The 25,043-nt window shown below is 42.3% G+C and overlaps 1 protein-coding gene across 1 annotated transcript in view; it reads left to right on the top strand.

Moving 5' to 3' along the window:
* Positions 1–5,976: 5,976 nt before the first annotated feature.
* C9 (complement C9) overlaps positions 5,977–25,043 on the top strand; it is a 46,042-nt gene continuing 26,975 nt past the window's right edge. The window contains exons 1-4 of the mRNA XM_006185155.3: positions 5,977–6,188; positions 17,914–18,019; positions 18,534–18,678; positions 18,924–19,071. Of these exons, the coding sequence (XP_006185217.3) occupies positions 6,016–6,188; positions 17,914–18,019; positions 18,534–18,678; positions 18,924–19,071 (572 nt within the window). The 5' untranslated portion in view covers positions 5,977–6,015. The remainder of the gene's footprint in view (positions 6,189–17,913; positions 18,020–18,533; positions 18,679–18,923; positions 19,072–25,043) is intronic.

Below are 25,043 nucleotides of genomic sequence, written 5' to 3'. Positions count from 1 at the left end.
GTCTGGAAGTTGTTCCCCGCAGAGTCCCAGAAGGCGAAGACAGAAACATCTGTCTTTGACCTCAATCTACTTAACACGCTGGCCTCATTCTGGAATTTGGCCTGAAAAAGTTACTCAGAACACACATCTCTGAGCCTGCCTCTCCCCTCCTCAGTCCTCTCCCTCTTCCAACTTCTCTGAGCCCGAGAAGAGGTTTTTTCACAGTCTCTGTAACCTGTGCAGTCCCCGCTGCTTTGAGATTCCCAGGTGACCAATCGCTTCTTTATTTCACCATCTTCCCTGGGCATTAAGCCTCAGGCTTCAGCCTTGAAACTGCAAAGTGTCAAGAAAATACTTTTAGTGGGGAGAGTATAGCTCAGTGGTAGAGCGTGTGATTAGCATGCACAATGTCCTGGGTTCAATCCCCAGTACCTCCACTAAAAAATAACAAAAATAATAATCAATCAATAAATAAACCTAATTGCCCTCCACCCAAAAAGAAAACAAAAACAATTTTAAAAGAGAAAATTAAAGAGAATTTAAGATTTGCAAAGCACCTCAACCCCTGTTATATTTAGTTGTGTTTACATAGTGTTAACTAATAAGTCTATATGTAGTTTGGTCCCAAAATACCAGTGTTTTTGTCAAAGTCCCAATTTCCAGAAGCCAAATATATTTGAACCAAATGAAACCAACTGATCTTTCAGTAACTATAAAATAACTATGGAATAACTATGAAGGAATCATGATAAACCTATTTAACACTATCAAAATATTAATGCAATAAAAAAAACAGAAATAACTCTGAGATATAGAAACATAGCAACCAGAAAGACAGGGTGGGTGGTGACTAATTAAAGTAAATAAGGAATATAAAAAGAGCTTCCTTGACAGGGACAGGGCAAGAATTATGCTATCGATTTTAGACATGGCAAGTTCAACTTATCATGGACAATTAAAGTCCACCTGGAGATTTCTTAGAAGTATCTGAAGATTATTAAGCTGGAAAGTAACACGATAAACTTTGCATTTTTTTTTTGAAAATTATCATTTCAAAACAAGAACCCAGAAGATTCTGGTAAAGGAACTTCAAAGGACTGCCCTTTGAGATTTCTGGTTCTGAATGACAGGCTTAATCTTAAGAGTAGGTAAGAAAAGCAAGTGTAGACTAAGAAGGGAAGAGGGCAGAGAACAGACCCCCAGGGAAGAGTAGCGTTGGCTTGATGGACAAGGGAGAGGAGCTAACAAGTGAGAAGCAAGAGAACAGGAAACACTGTATCACAAATTCTAAATCATAGGAGCAGCCCATAGGGTCAAATGCTTCTATGAGACAAAAAGAGGACCAAGAAAAGTATCTGAAATTTAACAATAAAGAGTCCTTGAGTGGAGTACAAAAGACACAGGCAGGCTGCAGTAAGTTGAACATAACCACGCAGTAAAGGAAGACAGTTCACGCAGACTGCAAAAGTTTGGTTGCCAAGGGTGGTAGCAATGAGAGAAAATCCAGGAATTCAGTATAGTATTCAATTGAAGTATAGTCAGTTTATAACTGGTCCTTCAGTCATACATGTACATACATGTATTCCTTTTCATATTCTTTTTCATTATAGGTTATTACAAGATATTGAATATAGTTCCCTGTAGAACTATATCATAGAAACCTGTTGTTTATCTATTTTATATATAGGCGTTAGTGTCTGCAAATCTTGAACTCCCAATTTATCCCTTTCTGCCCCCTTTCTCCCCTGATAACCATGTTTGTTTTCTATGTCTGTGAGTTTGTTTCTGTTTTGTAAATAAGTTCATCTGTGTCATTTTTTTAGATTCCATACCTGGGCGATATCATAGGGTATTTTTACTTGAGCATATTCACAAGGCTGATGAGAAGGAACTGATCAAAATGAAGAAATGGAGGCTGTCGGAGGGAGAACAGCTAAGACAACAGAATCCTGGAAATTCCAGGTCTAACTACAGAGCCCATATTTCTGTAAATAAAATCAGGCTCCCTCTTCCTCTGAGATTTGATGGAGATTCAGGGAAGTTGCCATGAGAGGCACCCACTGGAAACCAGAGGTTTTTCTGAGTTTCTTGGGAAAGTAGGAGGTGAAAGAGCTACTAAGACAAATGGGGAAAGAAACTGTCCAAAGTCCAGTGAAAAAACAGGCAAACAGAGGTGAGTGTCTAAGCAGATGCAGGCAAAGCAGCAGAAAACTGAATTGGCAGCACTGGTCCCAGGAGGAGAGCTTGTAGATGAGGATTAGAAGTCAAAGGGCGGGAGAGGTGGGAGGGGGTGAGCTTGCAAGAGGAGCTCATTAGTGGGCAGGGAATCCAGACAGAGGAGGAAAGGAAGAGAGGCCAGCAGGAAGGCGTTAATCTGGAGGAAAATGGAGAAATCAAGGAGCTGGATGTCTCAATAAACCAAAGAAAAGGGATAGTGAGAGTACTATGGGAGTGAGGTAGCTGGAGGAACTGGAACTTGTGGGCAGAGAATAGGGTAACGACATTCTAGAAGGTAAAGCCATTCTGGGGGTTGGTATGAAGCCAAGTAGGGCAGTGGACTGAATGGAGTTCAGACAAATATCGATGGAGCTGATGGAATCAACACAGTGAATCGGGGTGGTGTCTGTAAGAATACTGAAATAACGAACATGAAGGCTGCAGTTTGAGTGGAGAGGGAAATTACAATGCAATGTCAGAGCCTTCGCTGAAGGTAGGCAGTCAAGAAAGTAAGAGGAAGGTAAGAGGTGGCAGAGCTAGAAGTTTGTGAACTTCAGAAGAGAAAGGGACGGTGTTGACTCTTCCCTTGAAATGCAGTCAAGTGGACCCTAAGTAGTTCCATGTGATTGTAAACCGATCTGAGCCACAGGAATCCTCCTCACTGTAAAAGGATAACCAGACTTACATCACCCCCACCAAACTTCACAAACAGCCCCGGAAATGCTCAACAGAGAAATTCTTTCTCCTCTCTTATAAAAGAGCTCGTCTGAAAGTACTGTAATGAAAAGGGCACAGAACCGGTGGTGAAGAAAGCTGGAATCTAATGCTGCCCCTGCCCTGACTGTGGGGCCTTGGGTGTGTCACTTACCTTCCTGGACATCATTTTCATTCACCTATTAATGCATGTAATTTACAGTATCTGTGGAGACTTAATATGTACGAGGCACAAGCCTAGACATTAAGGACACAGCAGCAAGGAAGACGTACCTACAAGGAAGACGCACCAAGAAGCCTACAGTTGATGGTCATCTCCAAGTTCTCCCTGTTCAATAATTCTGATTATCTGCAGCAAGTGCACGTGTGGTAAGCAAAAGCACTACAAGTTCATGACATCGAAAGAACCCCAGATCCTTGGGGATTCGGTTAGAAGCAGATGTGGAATGAGACAGTGGTTCCCAACTTGATGTCCTTGTACACTAAAAGGGAGTCCATGAAATTCCTAATAATAAACTTTCAAAAAACAGTTTCTCTCACTTTGAAAGAACCAAATGGAAATTGTGCTCAACACATTTATATCACCTCAATAAAAATTCAGTGTTTCCGCCTGATGATCACCCATTCTAATGTACACAAGTGCATGTCCTTGTGTTAAAAATGGGGAAAGGCATTATTTTTGTGCAATAAATATAATTCAGTCCCTCAAAGTTTCCAACAAATTTAAAACCAATGAGATTTTTGTTTTTTAATTTTAAAAGGCTCCTGAGTGGTGAAAACTTTGAGAACACCCAGCAGAGTGGAAAACTCTGGAATTACGTTTGAGGACATGGTTTGTTCAACTCCCACCTCTGCCACTTCTTTATGCGTAGCCTGGGCTCTGTTTCTCTGAGCTTCATCTGTAAGACTAGACTGAAAGCTTACTTTTATGGGGTTGAGAGGATTTAGTGAGGAATTTTGTAGTTTGATGATGTTTCACATGACATAATTAGAATAATAATAGGACCGAGGGTGCAGTGGGAAGGGCCTGAGATGGTGGAGCTGGATACACCAAGTTCAAGTTCCAGCTACTCACCACTGGGGGTGGGTGATGCTGGACAAATGATGCCATTTCACTGCACCTCAGTGTCTTCCACTGTAAAATGGGTTATCTTCAGGATTACATGAGATTACACATATATAACCTGGCACAACATGGAAGTTCCATAAACATATTCATTCTGTTCTTTGGCAGCCATTAAGTGTTACACAAATTTAAAATTGTATTTATTTTCACTTCTCCAATGCATCCTGATGCTTTGTTTCTCTCAAATACACAATGAAACATAAACTTCATTTCAAAATATGTCTGATAATAACATGTCTGATAATAGATGTTAAGGGCAAAGAAGAGTTAAAAGCACTACAAAAATGTAAGACATACTATATTTTCATAATTATTATTATAGTATATTACTGTCACACTTTATTCCCTTCTTTACTTGCCCACTTTTTCTTTTAGCCTGAACCATGAGGAAAAAATAAATATAACTATTACAGAGTGATTCAGCACTCAAACCAGTCAGCTAAGAAATCCCCACTCCCCCACCCTCTTCCAGTGAGTCCATCTCACAGAAGAGAGGGGGTTTTTCAGTCTCCAGCCACATCTAATTGTCAAGCCAATGATCACAATCTAATCAATTAGCAGTCAGTCTAATTAGCATAAAGCATCGTCCTACCCTGCCTGCTTCAAAGTCCTTCTTTCCAGGGATCCATGGGAAGGATCCAGGGAAGCCATGTGAGAGTCCTCAGCGCTGCTCCACTATATCTGACAGATTCATACTGTCTCTGGATACAGCCCACTTGTCTTTAGCAAAGATTCCCAAGAAGTGTCCTTTGGGTATAGATTTATCCATCAATGTAGTTACAAGTGTCATCACACACGCTGGAACCAACTTACTCTTTAGCAATTCTGCATGGCCTACATGTCGACCATATAAACCATCTACACGGCAGACTCAGGAGCTGGTGAAATCCGTCCCATGGGGGAGCTCTAGCTCTCTGCATAAAAAGAAGTGGGGGCAAGAAGGGGTGATGAGGGTAGAGAGCTTTTACTCTAGGCAGGACCAGGGAAAAGATGCAACAGGTAGAGAGTCCTGGGAAAACGAGCTCTGTTACTTTCCCAACTCTGTCCTCTGTTTGCTGGACTTTATATGTGCTAATGTTTGGAAATTGCCTACTTATCATTAATGAATACTTACGGAGGCCCCTTAAGCGTTAGCAAATTTTAGAAAACCGATAGTATATCGCACCTCATGTGTTTCTTCTCAAGGTGGTCCTTTGAAATTTTGACCCTGCCCCTACATTTGAACGATCCAGAAAGCTTTGCAAAATTCTGATGCGGCGGCCCATCCCAGATCAATTATTACGATCAGCTCAGGGAGGGTAGGCATCAGTGTTTTTTCACAGGTCTCCCTAGTCATTCTATTGTGCAACCAGTGTTCTAAAAGCAGCTGTGACGTCCTCCCTCTCCAGTACTTCCAAAACACCCTGCCCTTTCCACAAGTCCTGAAGAATGTAAAAAGGAGGGGTTGGAGCAAGGTATATTCCATCTCAGAATTTACCTGGCTGACAGGTGTGTTTCTGAGAGAAGGAGACCATATCCTTCAGGAAGATACGGTAAATGCCTTAGAGGGTGTGCCTAGATTCTTCAAAAAGATCCACTACACCTATTTTAAAAAAAAGCCAGGTCTGTAAATGCATTTCCACATTGCCCACGTGGAAATAGCCCACACAGCTCACCTGCAGACTGGAACATCTATGTCTGTGTCTTCCTTCCCATGAGTGCAACTCTTATAATAATTTTGACTTTATGCCTCTATGAGAATCACCCACAGGACTTCGTTTCCCCCAAGTTACACAGTCCCTCATCATCCCTCCTAGAGTTTCCCAAAATGAGAACCACTGCAGCTGTTTGTTTGTTTTGTTTTGTTTTTCAATGGAGCACTGCTGCTAATCTAAGCTGTTTAGCATTCCCAGGCTCAAGGCCCCAATACACTTATCAGATGATAAATACATTCTTGGGCCAAACAGTAGACCAAGAATTACGAAACGACTCTCCTTCGAATGGACTTTGGCACCCAGGAAGCCCAATTCAACAAAAATCCTGAGCGAAAACAAACAATAATAGTTCCCCAGTTCGGAGCCGCCCTGCTGGAACTGATGTCTGCCGGCTGCACGTTTGCCTTTGCAATATGCATTTTAGAAATAAGTGTCCTGACAGCCGGGACCACTCCCAGGTGAGTTGCTTTTCTCTTTGTCTCTGGAATTTTCCTGTGGGCTTTGATATTTCAGAGTCCACGTCTTTAGCAGCAAAGCAGGTAAAACATTTTAACCCACCTTGAGAGATGAGGCCCCAGGATTTAAACTTTGGAAAAGGATGGGCAAGAGGCCCCAGTGTGTCTTTGAGAGCTGTCTGGGGAAACCTACTGCTCTTGCCAGGGATTTCTTTTCAACAAGGTGTTCAAATGATAAGGCTGAGATATTTTTTCAATACTGGACTGATGAAACAAAGCTGATTTTTACCAGAGGATGAGAAACCTGGGTTTCTCAGTACCTAAGGTCTGAGAAGTTTAAATTTAAGGAAGTGAATCTTTCTCTCACTCTGCCTCAGTGTCTAACATTCTAACTCTTGCATACATTCCCCTTTTGCCTCCACATTAGGCAAATGTAAACCATTTTGCTTCCCCTCCTTGACACCCCAAGCTATGTTCACATTTTGTCCTTTAGTTAGAGTGGTGTTTCTCCCATTCAAGAAGAATGACCATGGTGCAGGCCTGTTGGCCAGGCTTCCAGCAAAGACACTTTCTCTCCTTTCACTCTAACCCTAATTGGGAACATGAAGCCCACGCCAAGCTACTCCACGAAATCAATCAACCAGACGGCATGTGCTTACTGACCGTCTCCGCTGTACCCAAAATGGCCGGAGAACACACAGACCTGATCCGGCATGATCCCATCTGGTGATGGTATTGAAATATTCTGGGCTTTGACAGTATAGCTGGGGGAAAATACCCACCCAAACTCTGTCCCTCTGCCCAACATGACCTTGACCTGTATTTAATTCCCCTTTGGTCATTGGACTCTTGCTTTAACCAAACTCTGTTTTGGACTCTGATGTCCATTTTAAGCACACCTTTGCCTGCCTCCGGGCTGCAGTGGAGGCTGCTGTTCCACCAGGGCCCCACCAGGCACGTGGTTTGCTCATAGAGCTGCATCTTCCAGGAAGGGCACCTGGAGATGCTACACAGACCAGCCCGGGCTTGGGTGGAGCGTTTGGCCACACTTTCCTTTATCCCATAACTTCCTCTTTGCACTTTATCTAAGAAGCATTATTATAGGCAGAAAATATTTTCATGTGGTGGGCATTGGGTACAAAGGAGATTTGGGAAGTCGGTTACCAAAAGTTGCTTTAGGCTTCTTGTACTTACCCTGATCCCTTCTTAAGTTAAAACAATAATTTATACAACTCACATTCCTAGATTGTGACTCCTGCTGATCAAAAATGAGAGGCCGTGGGGAAGGCTTCCACTGCTTTGAAGTTCGTACCCCCTGGGTCCTGGCCACTCTCAGCTATTTCAGGGAGGACCAGAAAGGCCCCTTGGCTGGCCCCACAGCCCCAAACAGCTGCACCGCTAGCTTGGACTTGGCTGTAAGCTCACCTGCTGCCCTGCCCTTGAGAGTTTGGTAGGGTTGCCCCGCTCTGAACACTCTGGCTCTGCCCTTTGATACAGGGTTGAGGTCAAAACAAAATGTTCAGACCAGTCAGGAAGTCAGTCAGACACCTAGTTCAGCCAAAGAACTGATGACTGCAAATGATTTTAAAAAATACAAATTTGATCAGAATGGAGCACTGCTCTGGAACTCAACTTCCCAAGTTGGGTTGAGGTGCTGTTACTTACTGCTCAACCATATAGATCTGGGCAACCTCTCTGAACTGTTACTTAACCTCTCTGTACCTTGGTTCCTTCATCTGTAAGAGGGTGATGGTATTCATTTCCTAGTGCCACAAATTAGATATCTTCAAAGAACAGGATATGTGTTGAGGGGAGGGTATAGCTCAGTGGCAAAGTGCGTGCTTAGCGTGCACAAGGTACCTCCATTTAAAAATAGATCAAAAAATAGATAAATAAATAAACCTAAATTATTCTTTTTAAAAAAAGAAGAGAAATGTGTCATCTCGCAGTTCTGGAGCCTACATGTCTAAAACCTAGTTGTCAGCTGGGCCATGCTCCTTCTGAGACTCTGGGTAGGATCCTTCCCAGTCTCTGGTGGTGGCTAGCAATCTTTCGCCTTCCTTGGCTTGCAGCCACATCATTCCAATCTCAGCCTCTGTTATCACATGGCCACCTTCACCTTGTCCCCTCTCTGTGCATGTCCATCTGGCTCCAGATTTCCCCTTTCCAGAAAGACACCAGTCAGATTGGATTAGGGTCCATCCTAATGACCTCAGTTTAATTTATTTACCTCTGCAAAGAACTTGTTTCCAAATAAGGTCACATTCTGAGGTCCAGGGAGTTAGAACTTCAACATTTCTTTTTGAGGGGACACAATCCAGCCCGTAACAGTGACAATGACAGCCTCTACCTAATAAGGCTCTAGGTGAGCATTCAATCATTCTACTTGCAATGTACTTACACCGTCTGTGCCTGGCACGCTGTAAGAACTCAATCAACAAAAAGGATTCTTTAAAACAATAACCTTGCTATTCCTTTCACTTTGGTATGCTTCCTGGTTTAGGAGAAGAGGAGATAGAGTTACAGCTAACCTGCAGGGACCATCACTTGTCTGCAGATGTTGAATCTGCCCTGCAACAGTGAGCTATTGCTGCTGCTGAACTATTGGGGGTTTTCAATGATCATTTGTCTGTAAATATAAGGATGCCCAAGAGAATAGGTCATGAGGGGAATATCATCTCTCATGTTTTTCAAGGGAGAATAGAAATGTTAAAAACAAAACAGAAACCACCGTGGGAGTAGAATAACAGCTTATAATAGAGGTCCTAGAGCCATGGATTCAAGTTTGAGGTCCACAGTTTACTGGCTCTGTGACCCCAGGCAAACTCCTGAACTGCTCTAAACCTGTTCCTAGCACCTGCACAGAGGGAATAAAATGGGACTTACTGTGAGGAATCCCCCAGATCATCAATGCGGTGTGTTCAGCACAGAGGCAGACAAGCAGTGAGGGTGCTATGGGTACAGTTATCATTTGTTTTTCCTTTTCATTTGTAAGTAACAAAATATTTACGTGGTCCGAAGATTCAAGAATATAACAAGTTTACACTGAGAAGTGTAATTCCCCCACTCCTAACTTTTCATGAGATTTGTGTTGTCTGTCAGGTACTGAGAATACTCTGCCACCTCCCACCTCACCCTTCCCCAACAGGGAATCACCTGTTAGTTTCCTGTGTTTCCTTCCAGTGTCTTTATGTGGATAAAAGCACAGAGCCGAATGCAATCTTACCCTCTCCCTTTCTTTCATAAAAAGTATCAGATTATCTATACTATCTTGTACTTTGCTTTTCTGCTTTTTCACTTTGCAATATAGCCCGGAGACCTTTCAGTATCAATAGAAAAGGAACTTCCTCCTTTACCTCACAAATGATTAATTTTGCATTGTCTGGATAGTTTAGATAACTGGTCTTTTATTAACGAACATTTGGGTTGTTTCCCGTTTCGTATTATAAGCCATGTTGCAATGAATATCCCTATTCATATGTCATTTGGCAAATGGATCACTGTACCTGAGGATTAACTCCCAAAAGTGATATAACTGGGTCAAAGGTATCACCTTGGAGACTTTGCTGAAATTGCCCCAAGCCCCTGGGTTGAGATAATCTTACTCCTTCAGCAGTGGAGTGTGGATGTGCCGGTTTCCCACAGCTTCACCAACAGAAGTTCTATGACAACAATTTGACGTTTGCCAGTCTCATAGGTGAAAAATGGTATCTTGGAATAGTTTTAATTTGCCTTTCTCTTATTAAGTCAGATTGCGCTTGACTCAATGTTTAAAGCTGTTATGTACTTTTTTTTTGCATAAACTATCCATATTCTTTGCCGATTTTCCTGAGCTTACAGTCCAGTGAGGAAGGAAATCAAGTAAATGGCAGTGGGGGAGGGTATAGCTTAAGTGGATAGAGCGCATGCTTAGTATGCATGAGGTCCTGGGTTCAATCCCCAGTACCCCTATTAAAAAATTAAATCAATAAACCTAATTACCTGGCTCCCCCCCCAAAAAAACAAGTAAATGGCAATTGCAACTCAGCCAAGTTTTCTGAGTGAGGCCCATGATGCTGAGGGAGACCTGCTCCCCTGACCCCTGACCCCTGACCCCAACTGGTCGACTTGTGCCATGGCTTCTGCTGCTTTGTTCTAGGACTTTGCTGCTTTGATTCTGCCCGCTCTCCTGCATCATCAATATCTCCCTGTGTACTGAATGATTCCCATCAGTGTGCAGACATGTAATATTTCCTTTAAATGTTGGCTCAGTCCTCAGCCTTCCTCCAGACCTACTCCCACACATTCAGCCCCCATGGTGTGAAATTTACTGCTTATAACCTGACAACTCTCAAGTTTCTATCGATGGTGCAGACCTCTTTCCTGAGCCCAATGTCCAGTTACTTAGTCAACACCTCTTGAAGATGCAACAAGCACCCCAAACTTAACATGTCTAAAGCATACCTATCGTTACCCAACCCACACCACAATTCACTGAGTTACTCCGGTCAGAACCTGGGAACCATACTTGACTCCTCTATTGTAGTCATTCTCACACACAGTAGAAGAGCAAGTCCGGTTGGTATTGCCTTTAAAATATATCCCTAATCCACCCACTTCTTACTATCTCCACTGTGACCACACAGTTACTATCATTTCTGCCCTGCATCCATTCTTGTCCACTCCCAATAGTCATTCGCCATTCAACACTTGGAGAAATCTTTTGAAAAATGTATCTGAGTGTTACTCCTGCCCTCATATTCCTCTAGGATTCCCATCAAGCTCAGAATCAAATCCAATCTCCTCACCACAGCCCCCAAGGCATGAGCTGCACCTGCCGGCTTCTCCAGACACATCTCACTCTCCTTCATGCACACTCTGCTGTTTGCTGTGCCTCCAGCATGCCACCCCACTTACTTTCCCTGAGCTTAGAACACACTTTTTCCAGACCCTCACATAGCTGTTTCCTGAATTCATTCAGGTACTCCCTGAATTCATTCATTCATTCAACTATTACTTCCTGTTCTGGTCATTTTTTTGTTGTGAAATAAATCATTCCAAAACGGCAGCTTTAAACAATACCAATTATTTCTTTTGGCTCATGAATCCAGGGGTTGACTGGGCTCAGTTAAGCAGTTGTCATGGGTCTCCAACATGGATGTCATCAGATGGTGGCTGGGGCTGGGGTCATCATGATGGCTTCTTCATTCACATGTCTGTCATCTGGGCTGGGAAGACCCAAACAGCTGGGGGGCTGGAGCAATTGATTCTCCTTAGGAATCTCTTGCTCTCTCTCTCTCTCTCTTTCTCTGTGTGTGTGTGTATGCTGTCCACGTGGTGGGCTCAGGATAGCCAGCTCCATCTATAGTAGCAAAAGGCTCCCAAAGCAAGGGTCTTTAGATAAACCAGCAGAACTTGCAGGACCCTTTCTAATCCAGCCTTAAAAATCACGCAGGCTCACTTCCACTGCATTCTGCTCGTCAAAGGCATTCATAAAGTCCCACCAGCTTCAAGAGGGGGTTACCTAGACCCCATCTTTGATGGGCTTAATGTCAAAGACTTTGTGAAGATACTTTTACAGCACCACACCTCCTCTGAGAGGGTTCGCTCACACCCTCTGTAAGAAATCTCGCCCCCCGACCCCAGCCCTGTGGCACGTCCTGTCCACTTACCCTGCTTTATTTTCCTTCACAACTCACGTTTCTTAACTGATAGCGCCTGTTGCATTTTCTAGTGTACTCATGTATTGCATCTCACCCACTGTAGTGTAGGCTCTGTGATAGTAAAGATGTTGTCTTGTGGCCCCAGGATAACACAGAGCAAACCCTCCATAAAAGTTACTGATTGTTGTTTCATTGGAAGCAAGTGAGAGAAGCTCTTAACAACAACTTGGGGAATCAGGAAAGGTCCTGAAATTTAGAACGTTGGCCACTGCCGTTATATTATCTTTTCATCCTGATAAATTGCAGGAATGAAACAAATCGGCAGGTCCACAGGTTAAGAATGCAGCCCTAATTAGCTTCTATTTCTCCACTCAAAGGAGCCACATTGTCTCATTTATTGACAAAAAGATTCTTTCCTACAGCAGGTGTTTTCTTGCCAGGGCCTACCACAAAGTGTCCTGGCGTGCGAGCTGCCCCTGAGGTGTTTTTTTCTAAAGCTGGAAACCTCCCTTCGTGGCAAGGAGGTGGGACCCAGGGCACACATCAATGGCTCTTCCTTGAATGCATTTCTGGCCCAGAGTTAGACCTCCTGCCATGTGGATGTACATCACTTTGATCTAGGAAATGACTTTCAAGCTGGGATTGAAGCACTTGGGCATAGGCTTTACTTGATAAACACATTTCATCTAAGAGTCCAGAAAAGTGCTTTACAAATACTTCTCTCCTGAGCCTAAAAGCTCAGCAGGGTGAAAGGCAGGTGGAAAGCATTGCACATTCACAGTCTTTGAGCTACAACAGATTATCTGTCTAGTGAGTAAAAGGGGCTGGGGAGGGAGTGACTGGGCTCAGAAGGTGCTATCCAACATCACTCATCTTCTTTCTTCATATTTACAGAGTGCATTCATTTCAACACCACATTCCTTTTGCATAATCTATTAGACCCTCCTAATATTTTGCCTCTAACTATCCAGGTACCTGGTACAGTGAAGGCCAAACAGCCAGGGATGTTCACACAATTTTCAGTTTATTTTTGCCTAATTTGACAACATTTAGGTGTAAGCTTAAAAGACATCCAGACAAGAATCAGGTTGTCCAATTGGTGTGCTTTACCTGGAGCTGCTACATTAAAAAATATATATATCTAAAAAAATGACACAAACTTATTTACAAAACAGAAGGAGACTCACAGACACAGAAGGTAAACTTATGGTTACTGCCGTGGGAGGCGAGAGGGAGGGATAAATTGGGAATTTGGGATTGGCTGATACAAACTACTATGTACAGAACAGATAAACAATAAGGTTCTATTGAACAGCACAGGGAACTTATATTCAATGGCTTGTAGTAATCTGTAATAAGAAAGTATACACACACACACACACACACACACACATATAACTGAATCACTATGCTGTGCACCAGAAAAAATAAGTAAATAAATAAAAGCTTCAAAATATATATATATATATAGATCCTTATTAACTTAATTGTCTCCAAATGTCTAAAAATCATCAAACTCTTACATCCAGAAATTATTGAGTAAGCTATGACCCTTTAGATTATTTCAAAGAGGATTTGAGTTGCGTGGGGAAGGCAGCACAGGAGACAGGGCAAAATTGCCATGAACTAGGAGTGGAGAGACATAGATTTTAAATCCGGTTTTGCTATTAACCGTCCAACTTTGAATAAGTAGCATAATTCCCTGCTTTTACTTTCCCATGTGTGAGACAGGTGAACAGTCCTTCTCATCTGCCCCCATCACTGACTGGGTTCTAGGCTTGCCAAGCAAAGGACTGTAATTTACTCTGCAGTTTCTGCAGTAGGTTTCACCCAGGATCATTCAGTCTGTGCTGTACCCTCTGAATTAGGTATTCGTTGAAGCTGGTCTCAATGAGATGAGAAAAATAAGGTGTCATGCCACTGGTCTGTTGAGGGTGAGGTTTCTAGAACCAAGGAAGTAATCTCTTTGGAGGAGATGCTAAAACAAAATGCTAACATGATCTTCTAAGTAAGTGAAAAAAAAAAAAAATAGAAAGATAGGAAAAGATTCCAGTTGAAGGCTACAGAACTAATATTGGGGAAGCTAGAAGATATTGAAAAGATCCATGGAGGCACTGACAGATGAAGCCTAGAGTAATTTCTGAAACCAGTGGTCAACCGCTCAGCGACTCAGGTCAGGGGTGACCTCAGGCTTGAGTTATATGATATGATGGGCACCCCCAAACTTGAATTCCACCTCTTCAGATTTCATGGATATCCACCAGAGGGTAGCAAAGAGGTTTTCTCAACGTTGCGTGAACACGAATCACCTGGGATACTTTTTTAAAACATTGATGCCTGAAGCCCACCCTCAGAAAGCCTGATTTAATTGGCATGGAACAGGGAATCACAGTTCTATAATTCCTATTTTCAGCATCTGAGGATGATGATATGCCGTGAGTATTGAGACCTATTGCTACCAGTCATAAAGCTGCATCTGCCATGGCCTCTTGATAAGGCCGGTCAGTTCCAGATGAGGATTTAGTTTTATGGAAAGTTTCTGGCAGAGAGTTTCTCAGCCACGTGGTTTCAGATAGACAGTAATACTCATACTTTCATGAAAGCAGGTTCTTCAAGGAGTTTTGGCAACTTGCATAATACATGTTTAAGCTATACTTTTAGAAGCTCATCAGGCCTGAGTTTCTGGATATTGTAGGCAAAAGTCAGATATACAGAAATAGCATCTCCAGTCATGCAGGTTGCCTAGTGACAAACAAGTCTTGCAAAACTATGATGTGGGTAGTTCATCAGGAGATCATAACCTAGAGAAATACAGGCCTAGGTATGCCCTAGACCACATGATCAAGGACTTTCTTCCCCTTCTTGCACTTAGTTATTCATTTATTCATTCCTAAAATGTTTCTTGGCCACCTACTATGTTCCAGACACTTGGTACACATGCTGAACAAGATTGAAAAGTTCCTTAGCCCCTTGTTTTGTGGTTTTGCATGCCATTGTATCCTCCATGGCGGGCAAATAGTAGACAATTAATAAATAAATGACTGAAGACATAAGTTAAGTGAATGAAGTATGTCATTGCAAAGGCACTTTTGATAAAAGTTGCTATAATATGTACGTATAAGAACACATACATAGAATTAATTACCTGATGGGTTAGGGAAGGTTCTCTGGGGGAAAAAAAATTATGTCAAAGATGAGATCAGTGTGGTGACTAGGAAACAGTAAGTTTAAAGGCCTGAAGACATGAGAAAAAGTAGCTTATCTTGAGAATTTCAAGTTCAACGTGGCTGGTGCTTAGATGCGGGAAAAGTGAAATTGAAGAATTGGGAAGGAGACAGGCCATGTAGAGCTTGCTGGACCATGTGGCTTAGTTTCCTGTTGCAGCTGTAACAAACTACCACAAATCAGGGGCTTAAAACAACACAGATTTATTATCCTACAGTTGTTTAGGTCAGGCATGTGAAATGGGTCTCACGGGGTGAAATCAAGGCTCCGGCAGGGCTGTGGTCCTTTCTGGAGACTCCGGGGGAGAATCTATTTCCTTGCCCCTTCCAGCTGCCTGCATTCCTTGGCGAGACTCCTTCTACCTTCAGAGCCAGCAACAATGGGTGGAGTCCCTTTGAATTTGAATCTCTGCTTTGAATTTCTCCTCCCACTTCTGTCTTCACATCTCTGAATTATGCTGCTTTTAAGAGCTCACAGGATTGGAACAGGATCACCCAGATAATCTAGAATCGTCTCCTCTTAATCACATGCTCAGAGTCTCTTTTGCCACGTAAAGGAACATATTCACAGATGCTGGGGACGTCTTTGGGAGTCATTATTCTGCCTACCACATCATGTTAGAAAATCTGGACTTTATCTTAAAAGCAGAGGGAAGCTATCAGAAGAGTTTCAGCAGAGGAATGAATGATCAACTTTGCATTTTTGAAAGACCTCTCTGGATGACTTATGGAAACTGGATTAGAAAAAAAATATTGTCATCTAGAAGAGATGAATGTTAGTGTAGACCAGAGAAGAGTCTGGAAGAGATGGATTTGAGAGTCATTTACGAGACTGTAAACAACAGGTTTTAGTGGTGGATTCGATATGGGGGATAAGCACGGATAAGACCAGTACCACCCAAGTCTCCAGTTAGGGTGATTGTATACATGGAGATGCTGTTCACCAAGACAATAAATGCAGGAGGAGGAGCAGCTTTGAGAGAAGAGGACAAATAATGAATTTGTCTTGGGACATATTAAATTCAACGAGCCGTGAAAACATTCAAGTGCCAATGTCCAGTTGGGAGTTATATCCAAGAGTTTAAAATTGGGAAGAGATGTCTGGACTGCAGACTTATCTCTGAGTGTTGTTAACATTCACATGGAAACCAAAGCCCTGGGAAAAGCATAGAGAGAAAAAGAGATCCAAGGACAGGCATTTAAGGAAAAACAGCATTTCGGAGACTACCAAAGGAGGAGTCTGCTTAGGAGAGTAAGAGAACAGGACAGAGGGGAAGGAAGCAATTAAAGGGGTGGTGTCATTCAGTCCAATGGGAAGACATTATTTTAAAGAGCAAGAGTGGCCAATTGTATTGACCACTGTGTAAGATACGGACTGAAGGGAACCAAGTGAACCGGCCACTTGGAGTCATTGTTGACTTTGGCAAGAGCCATGACCCCGAGGCGGGAGGGCTGAGCCGTGATTGGGAGGTAAGCAACAAGCGACCAGGGCACAAACTACTTTTTCAAGAAAGTTGGCCTAAAAAGATGAGAAAATTTGGGACATAGCTAAAAGGAGGAGGAGGTGAGTTTTGGTTTGTTTTTTTTTTTTGTTTTTGTTTTTTTTTGTAAAAGAGAGAAACAGAAATATGTTTATAGCAGTTCCTTTAAGTGTCATTGTGAAGGGGAGAGGGAGAGATGGGGGTAGCTGGAAGAAAATGTAAAGTTCAGAAAGAGGGTTCTATTTGCTCATACATTTGTTATGTTTAAGGTAAAAAACTTGAACACATTATACTACAAATGGGAAGGAACTGGTACTAAAGGAGAGTTTTAAGCGGAGAAGATGTTCAGTTGATCAAGGTCTCAAAGAGATGCTGGCATCTAGGGCTCTGCGGGAGGGATTGGCCTTCACCCAGCCATCCCTCTGCAATGAAAGGCTGCACCGTGAAAAGAATAGGTGCCAGTTCCAGAAAGTGGCGCGGAAAGTTTCTGACTCTTGTTCCTTGGCTTTTGTCTTTGGTTTTCCTTCTCTCGTGAATGAGATAACAATCCAAGGTGGTGTTGCAACTGAAAGAGGACCAAATGGTGAACCAAGAGAAAAAGAAAAGTTCAAAGCAGCAAAGACTGGTTAGGGTAGGAGGGAAGGTTCTAAGTGCCAAAATACGTATGTTGATATTTCAGAAAGATGAGAAGTAAGTCCTGGAGTGGAATGTGAAGCAATAAGGCTTCCAGTCCAGAAGATACAGGATGAAGGGCTAGGACAGCTTGATTAATGAGGTGCTTGCGGCAGGAAGGGCTGAGTGGGCTGGCTTAAATTTGCAAGAAAACCAGGCGACTTGAGGCTTTGCCAGACTCTCTGGGTGCTGGGGTATGGGGAGTGGGGTTTACAAAATGAAACAAGGTTTCTAGCTTCAATGAGTTGGTAAACCAGTTGGAAATATAAGACTCATCATCAAAAAACTCATAGTAAGAGGACTTGCTAGTTTTCTTCAACACCATTAGTATGTAACAAGGAACTTTTTTGGGGGGATGGGTAATTAGGTATTCATTTATTTTAACGGAGGTACTGGGGACCGAACCCATGGCCTCGTGCATGCTAAGCACACAGTCTTCCACTGAACTATACCCTCCCCGCCCATCACCATTATTATGGTTGTTGTCACTGTTAGGATGAAGTTGAAATTACCATGCAGTACAAGAATTAAACAAAAAGATGAATTGAAAATACAAAACAGCATGTGATCAAAGGTCAAATGAGAGAGTAAAAGGATAAGTACTATGATTCGGAAGAGGAGAAGTCAATAAAAAAACTGGTTTGTGAAGACTTTTTGGAAACAAGCACACTTTATGGTCAGTATGAGCTGACATGCTTTATTATCTTAGTTACGACCCGGAGCCAGGGCAGAGCAGTGGCACACCACTGCCCATCGACTGCAGGATAAGCCCCTGGAGTGGATGGTCAAAATGTGACCCTTGCCTCAAACAAATGGTAAGTGTTCATCCCCACTCCCCGCTGAAGTCCCCACATGGAAACTGTATTGCCAGCATCTCTAGGAAAATGACTACGAGGCAGGCAGCCCTCCATTTGGGTTCTAAACCCAGAAGGAAAGGTAAGTATCTCGACGGATGAGGCTGGGGAATCTGAATGTTGCCATTTATTAATTTTATTTTTATTTTTTTCCCTTAATGGAAGTGGTGGGGATAAGAACCCAGGACTTCATGCATGCCTAGCATGTGCTCTGCCATTGAGCTGCACCCCCTTACACCCTGAATGTTGCAATTTAATAAATGAGAATCAGGAGGGACCATAGTCTGTAGAAGAGACTCCAGCCCTACAATGTGAGCTGTTACTGCAAATAACACCAGGAACTGTTTTCAGAGCTTCCATCGTAAAATCACGGACTCACCTGAGTTTAGAGGGCTGCAGAGATTTGGGGGCGGCTTTGGATCATACTCTCTTTTTGGCATTAGAAACTCTGACATTTCTAGCTGGTTTTGTGCAGTTTCGCTCAAGGAGCATTGAAGCCTTTGGGCAGTTCGGTGGGCGGAAGTGCGCGGACGCCGTGGGAGACATGAGGCAGTGCGAGCCCACGGAGGCCTGCGAAGACCCCGAGGACGACTGCGGCAATGACTTCAGGTGTGATACAGGTAACCCTCGCGCTCCCACTGCCCGGGGTGGGTTTCTGGGTGCGCTCGTGAGCGGAAAGAAACGCCCGTACGTCCAAATGTGAAAGGGGCCGACGGAAGGGCCGTCTCTATATTCTGTACAAAAAGCTCAAATCTGTGTGTGGTCCCTCCCCTCCACCGTTAAAGTATGTCTGGTAACTTCAGGGGAAAAAGAGGAAATTTGGCATTAGATAGATGCATGAAGTCTTTCCTGATTTTGACTGTAGGCCGATGCATAAAGAGGCGACTTCTGTGTAACGGTGACGACGACTGTGGGGACTTTTCAGATGAGGATGCCTGTGAAAGTGATCCCCGTCCCCCCTGCGGTGACAGAGTGGCTGAAGAGTCCGAGATGGCACAGACAGCAGGCTACGGGTCTGTATTCCACTCGGATGTTTCTTGATGAAGATGAGTGAAGCAGGCCCCCCTCTCTCCTGCCGAGCTGCAGCAAGTAGAGGGTTTGAGCCGCTGTAAACAGTAGCCTATGGGTCTCTGTTCTGTTTGAATTACATTTGGACTTGAAAGAAGGTAGGTGCCGAATTAGTATGTCGTGGTACTTCAGACAAACTACCGGGCCTCTGTAGGGGTCTGCAGAATGGATTAGACCATCAGAATGGTAGGAGATTACTTCCACATCCGGTAGGAGATGAGACACCTTGTTTATCAACCCCTGGAAGACCGTAGCAATATTGAAGTGGCTTGTTAACATTTGAAATTGAATTGCCAGGAGTAGGTCTGGAAATTCAAGTCAAATATTTGAATAACCAGGAAGACTGTCTTCTGTTGGAACTTCTCCTGCCTCTATTCCTGGATATAAGTTCTCAGTGGAGTGGGGTGGGGTGGCGGTTCCAGCATTCTGGAGTTCACTCAAGAGGAAAAGTTCAGAGAAAGTAGTTCTGATGCCAAATAGGGCTGGTGTGGAGAATTCTGGTTCTCATGACAGAGCCGAAGTTTCCCAAACCATAGGCGTTCTAGCAGGGTAAGCTCGGAGGAGACGTCTTGGACAGTCTAGAACTTAGACTGATACAGGATAGAGACCATTTGCAGAGATCTGTGCTCTCAGAGCTGGAAAATAACAGATGTCTGGGGTGCTGCTCTGTTCTATTTCATTTAGTTAGCGAACCCTCCAGGGATGGCCACAGCATAGCTTCCCTGAGTTGTTCTGAGCAGTTTTCAGTAAAGTACTCTTTGTGGATTTGTTGGTATATTGATAGAGATTGCACAGGGCTGTGTTTCTTTGCCTGTAACACAGTATGTCTCTTCATCCTTGTGACCCCAGTGCCTGGTTCATAGTAGGCACTCAATTAATACCAATGGGTGGATAAACAGATGAATTAATTAATTTAAATGCTTCTAAAATATGTCAGTTGCATCAGGTAGGATGAAGCTGGGTTCCTGGAAAGAAATTCAGGTTCAGTCCTGCGGTCCGGGGAAGGGGGATGAGGAGAGGAAAGAAGATGGGGTGATGATAAAAGCAAAGCTGATAGAGGGACTAAGGCAGTGGTTCTCAGCCAGAGGGGATTTCTCCCCAGGGGACTTTCGGTCATGTCTGGAAATTGCTAGCAGTCATGACTGTGGAACATGGAGGTGGGGAGCTTGCGGGGGTGGGGGCACTCCTGGCACCCAGTGGGTAGAGGCCCTGGGTGACGCTGTGCATCCTACAATGCACAGAACAGCGAAGTGTCAATAGTGCTGAGGTTGAGCAAAATCTTCCACTAATGAACTGGGCAGTTCCTAAGATAGGACCTCCGTGTCTGGCTTGGCTATAAGTGGAAATGCCTCCTCTCTCTAAGGCAGATGAAACTTCCAGTTGTTTAATCACCAAAAGGAAAAAATTCCAGCATATCAGGAGTCAGACCCCAGATACAACATTTCACATATCCTTCATTCGCTTTATAAAATCTTATCGCAGCAGAGTTCAAATATGATCCACCAGTGCCTTTGGCCCTTGGCCTAAAGGTAAGACTCTTGAATCAAATGGATGGTCTTGAGCCCCACACTCAGCAGGGCCTCTTAATAATTGGTGGAAATGAACAGGGGTTGTCCAAAACTGTGTAACCAGATCACCGCAAGCACCAGTGAGTTCTGACTCCTCTTGCTGCCTCCCTCAGGGAGAGGATGTGAGTCTGTGGTGAGAGCACATCACTACTGTATTTTGTGTTCTTTGGGATCCAAGAAACAGTTTTTTTCTCTGAGCTAAACAAACAGGCTTAAAGCAGGGTGTTGCATATATTACATATTCTCACTCCATGCAAATTTACATCTGGTTTCATAGGAAAAAGATAACAGAAATCATAACCCTCTTAGATGCAAAACACTCGTTTGTCATCTATAGATTTCCTTTGTTCGGGAAAAAGAAAATTTGTTCTATAGCATTTGCCAGGGAGCTTCATGAGGCATCCCAGAGAGTAGCTAGGACCCCTTCAATACCTCATGCTTTACCCTAGTCGGGACTGGAGGTGGGGACCCTCGCCCGGCTGAGCCTTCAGGACTAAGTGGTAGCGAGGGGCCCCAGCTCTGGGAAAGGTTGACTGAGAGGCAGAAAATGAGGTAGGCTCTGATAGAATCAGCCCACCAACTTTTTTTTTTTTAATTAAATTCCCCATCACCATGTGCCATCCCCTATAACTAGTTTTCATAAAACCTATTGTTCTCTGACAGCTTTCATTAGCATAATGCTTTGAATTTTTCAAAACCTTTTTGCACGTTCTTCCCCTTAGCTGTGAGATTGTTAGGGGCAGTAGTACATGTATTTTATAGGTAAGAACTGAGTGAAATAAGTAAGACCATTTGGCTCATTCGTTGCTAGCAGATCTAAAACCCAAGTTTCCCTGACAGATCGAAAACTATCTTTTTTTTTATCATGCCACCTTCCCTGCCCCTTCTCTCCACAGGCCTGCCACGACCCACATCACTTCCCCCACATCATTACAGAGCCCCTAAGTCAACTCCCTAATTTCAAAGCAAAACTAATCTTAGAAAATGAAATTCCTTAAGTAGCTATTATGATTATTATTACCCAGATATTTTAATTAAGAATTTAGAAGAGTACTATAAACCATTAATTAATATTTAAGAAGAGGTTTCAAAATAACATGCTTTATTATATGTATGATATTCTTCAATGCCATTAATATGACATATTTATTTACTACACATCTCCATTACTCTTATTTGGGGTGATGGGACTACACTGAAGTAGAGGTAAACATTCTAATCATAGCAACATGCTTATAAACCGTCCAGACTGGAAAACCTCAACAAGTCTCACCAGCAGTCATACAGTCAGATTCTTTTCCATGTGAAAATCACGAGTATTTATAGTAATTAATGTATACTTTTTTTTTTTTCCATTTGCAGGACTCTCGTGTAAATTCTTATGCCGAGAGAGTTCACTTGTATCACAAGTTCTTGTCTTGTTGTAGGCATCTGAGATTCTCCAGAAGTATTTAGGGAAATCCCCAAGCCATCTCGCACTCATTGAAAAAAATACAAATCCAAAGCAGCCGTAAGAGGTGCACAATATGCAAGGGATGACCTTTTTGTGTGGTGGAAGCACAGCACCACTTCTGTGGAGGGAGACTTCTCTGCGGTTCACCTGGTAAACTGGAACTGCCTGTGGTTCTAGGTGCAGGTGTGAAGACAGGCATCTCCAAGTGCTGCCAAAGAACAGGCGATGTTTTTCATTTCCCAGGCGATGACATTCCATCCGTAAGAAGTTTTCATGTTTCTTGGCAGAGAAAATATTGGCTCATTCTAGACTAGACTGGCTGTCTCTGTAGTAGTGGAACCAAGTCAAAAGTTTTGAAACATTTCTTCCTTAGTTGTACTTTAGACTGTGCATCAGCTTCCCTGTAACTTTCCAGATGGATCCAGCCAACTGGTCAAGTTGCTGTTCCGTAAAACAAAAACCTTCAAACTGGGGTGTACATACCATGGGAGGAGAAAGACTTTCAAAGAGGGGAGACAGGTGATTTTTAAGACAATAGTTTCCTCAACTCTTAGTTACTGAACTAATCTAGCTAACTAATAATAAATCTTCAATACCGTATGTACAGATTTTTCGTAAAAATCGATAAGCTTGATGACGTAGCTGCATTCAAGTTGTCAAGCCTATTCTCCTTTCTCACCTCCCCTTTTATAATCACCTAACTCCCACTTTCCAAAAGAAGTGTACACCCTTGACCCATCTCACATTTTATTATGGGGTGAAAAAAACAAGAAACAGCTCCAAACATTGATACTCAGTTGGACTTGGATTCTAACCCCTTAAAGTCAAATGCTCTCCAGTTCTTTTTACCAGCAACATTGTAAGATGTCTCAATTGATTGCTAGTTAATGGACTTAAAAAATAACTTTTAATGAAAGACTAATATGTATTTTTTTGGCATAAACCTCAGAAGATCAAAGAATTGAGTGACATTGCTATGACAGAATTCCTTCAATTCTTATCTACTTATTTATGTGGGTTAAGCTCCTCAGCATTTGCATCTATAAAAATGGAAACTAGAAATAAAATTGATACTGAACCCACCCTGTCTTTTTCTAGAAATAAGTAATATTCATCCATGTTTGCAGTAACTAATCCATTAAATAAAAAAGCCTCATTCATTTCACTGAGAGATAATTTTCCAATAAAATTTTACTTACATTCACTAACTATTTTTAAATTTTAACATACTTAAATGTACTACTAATAATGGTAGCACAATAGAAGAATTTTTAAAGTACTTAGACCTTATGGTCAAAGTATATTTAATGTTAAAAATATTTCAATTAATACCTTTTTGGTACAGAAAAGTGTGAAAAGTGATCATTTATAACTTCCAAACATAAAACTACGTTAGGTTACAATTCTGTGGCAGAAATGGGATAGAAATATAGATTCAAGCATAAAAGGGGGTTAGGGACATACGGGAAATCTCCGTATCATCCACTCATTTTGCTGTGAACCTAAAACTGCTCTAAGAAATAGTCTATTTTTTTTTAAAGAAAGAATCAAAAAGAATACCATAAAACCTCCAGCTGTTACAGAGATATAAACATTTCAGTCACTTGATACTTACCATCACTACAGAATTTATATCCCATTGGATTTATTTTAAAAAGAGGCAAAATAATTATATTTTAAAATGTAAATATTTATAGCATGCTGGGAAACCATATCCTTTGCAACTACTTAAACTTAAGAGGAAACATTTTTAGATATCAAACTAAAATCGTACAAGGAAGCATAGCTTATCAACATTTTTTTAGAGAGTAGACAAGCAGAAAATCTGAAGACTGCTACCCAAAAACATGCCCTACACATTTCCACCTCCAGACTTCTGTACATTACTCCCTCCTGCCCTTCAGGCCCCATGCTTCAAAACACAAATCAAATCCTACTCCTTCTAAAATGTTTTTTATGACCCTGCCATGGGGACCTCTGCCTCTTGGGAACCTGTCTGTCACTTACCTGAACTGCTCATCAGGCACATGCGTTTTCGTCCATGGACTGATTTCTGGAATTAGTGATTGTGTGTCCAACTACCTACCCTGAATACAATTTTCATGAGATCAAAGACTATTAACCGTCTTAAAATAACCCACTGTTTATTAAAAACACTACGCTACATGTAGATAGAGTAGTCACCTAAGAATTCATCATCATTACAAAGATGAATGTCATTTTTCGCAGAAAGGGAAGCGGTACAGGGTCTCTGTTAATGCAGATATATGGAAGACAAGTTCACTACGGAATAATGAAAATGTACTTGATGTCTTGTTGAAGAAACAGACACAGATCATTTGTTTCCAGTATTCTACGTCTTTGTATCAAACCTTTAGTAATATTGTTTTTAAATATTTATCCCTCATAAGTCTGTAGATACAGGGATGGGTGAAAAGTTGGAGCCCAAATTTTAATCTAGGAAAAGATATTTAAGAAAATAAACTAGATATATAATGTTTATTTTTCCCTCTCTTTCTTATTCATGTGACTAGGTCTAATTTTTGGCCCTTTATTAGAACTTCAGGGCCATAGCATTTTTGATGAAAGATATTTTTGGTAAGGCAAGAAGAAGTTCATTTTAACTATACAGTCAACCTTGAGGAAGATAGTCCTGAAGCAGTTCCTTAACTTGCCTTTCGTTAAAGTTGAGCTATAATGTTCATCTCCTTTGTAGATTCAAAGTTCGTTAAGAATGTGCTGTTCATATAAAGAGCTTGTTTTTAATGAACTCACTGGAAATAGGATACCCTTCCAGTTATTTTTCTTGCGTTAGTGATGGGTTTGCAGTAAGCCATCCACACCCTTTGACAAATTGCTCTTGAAACCAGCATCCGAATTGGTAATCCAGCCCATT

This window comes from Camelus ferus, chromosome 3 (assembly GCF_009834535.1).
Source record: "Camelus ferus isolate YT-003-E chromosome 3, BCGSAC_Cfer_1.0, whole genome shotgun sequence".
Classification (NCBI taxonomy): Eukaryota; Metazoa; Chordata; class Mammalia; order Artiodactyla; family Camelidae; genus Camelus; species Camelus ferus.
Note: the sequence above shows the minus strand (reverse complement) of the source record. Positions and strands in the feature narration are given on the sequence as shown.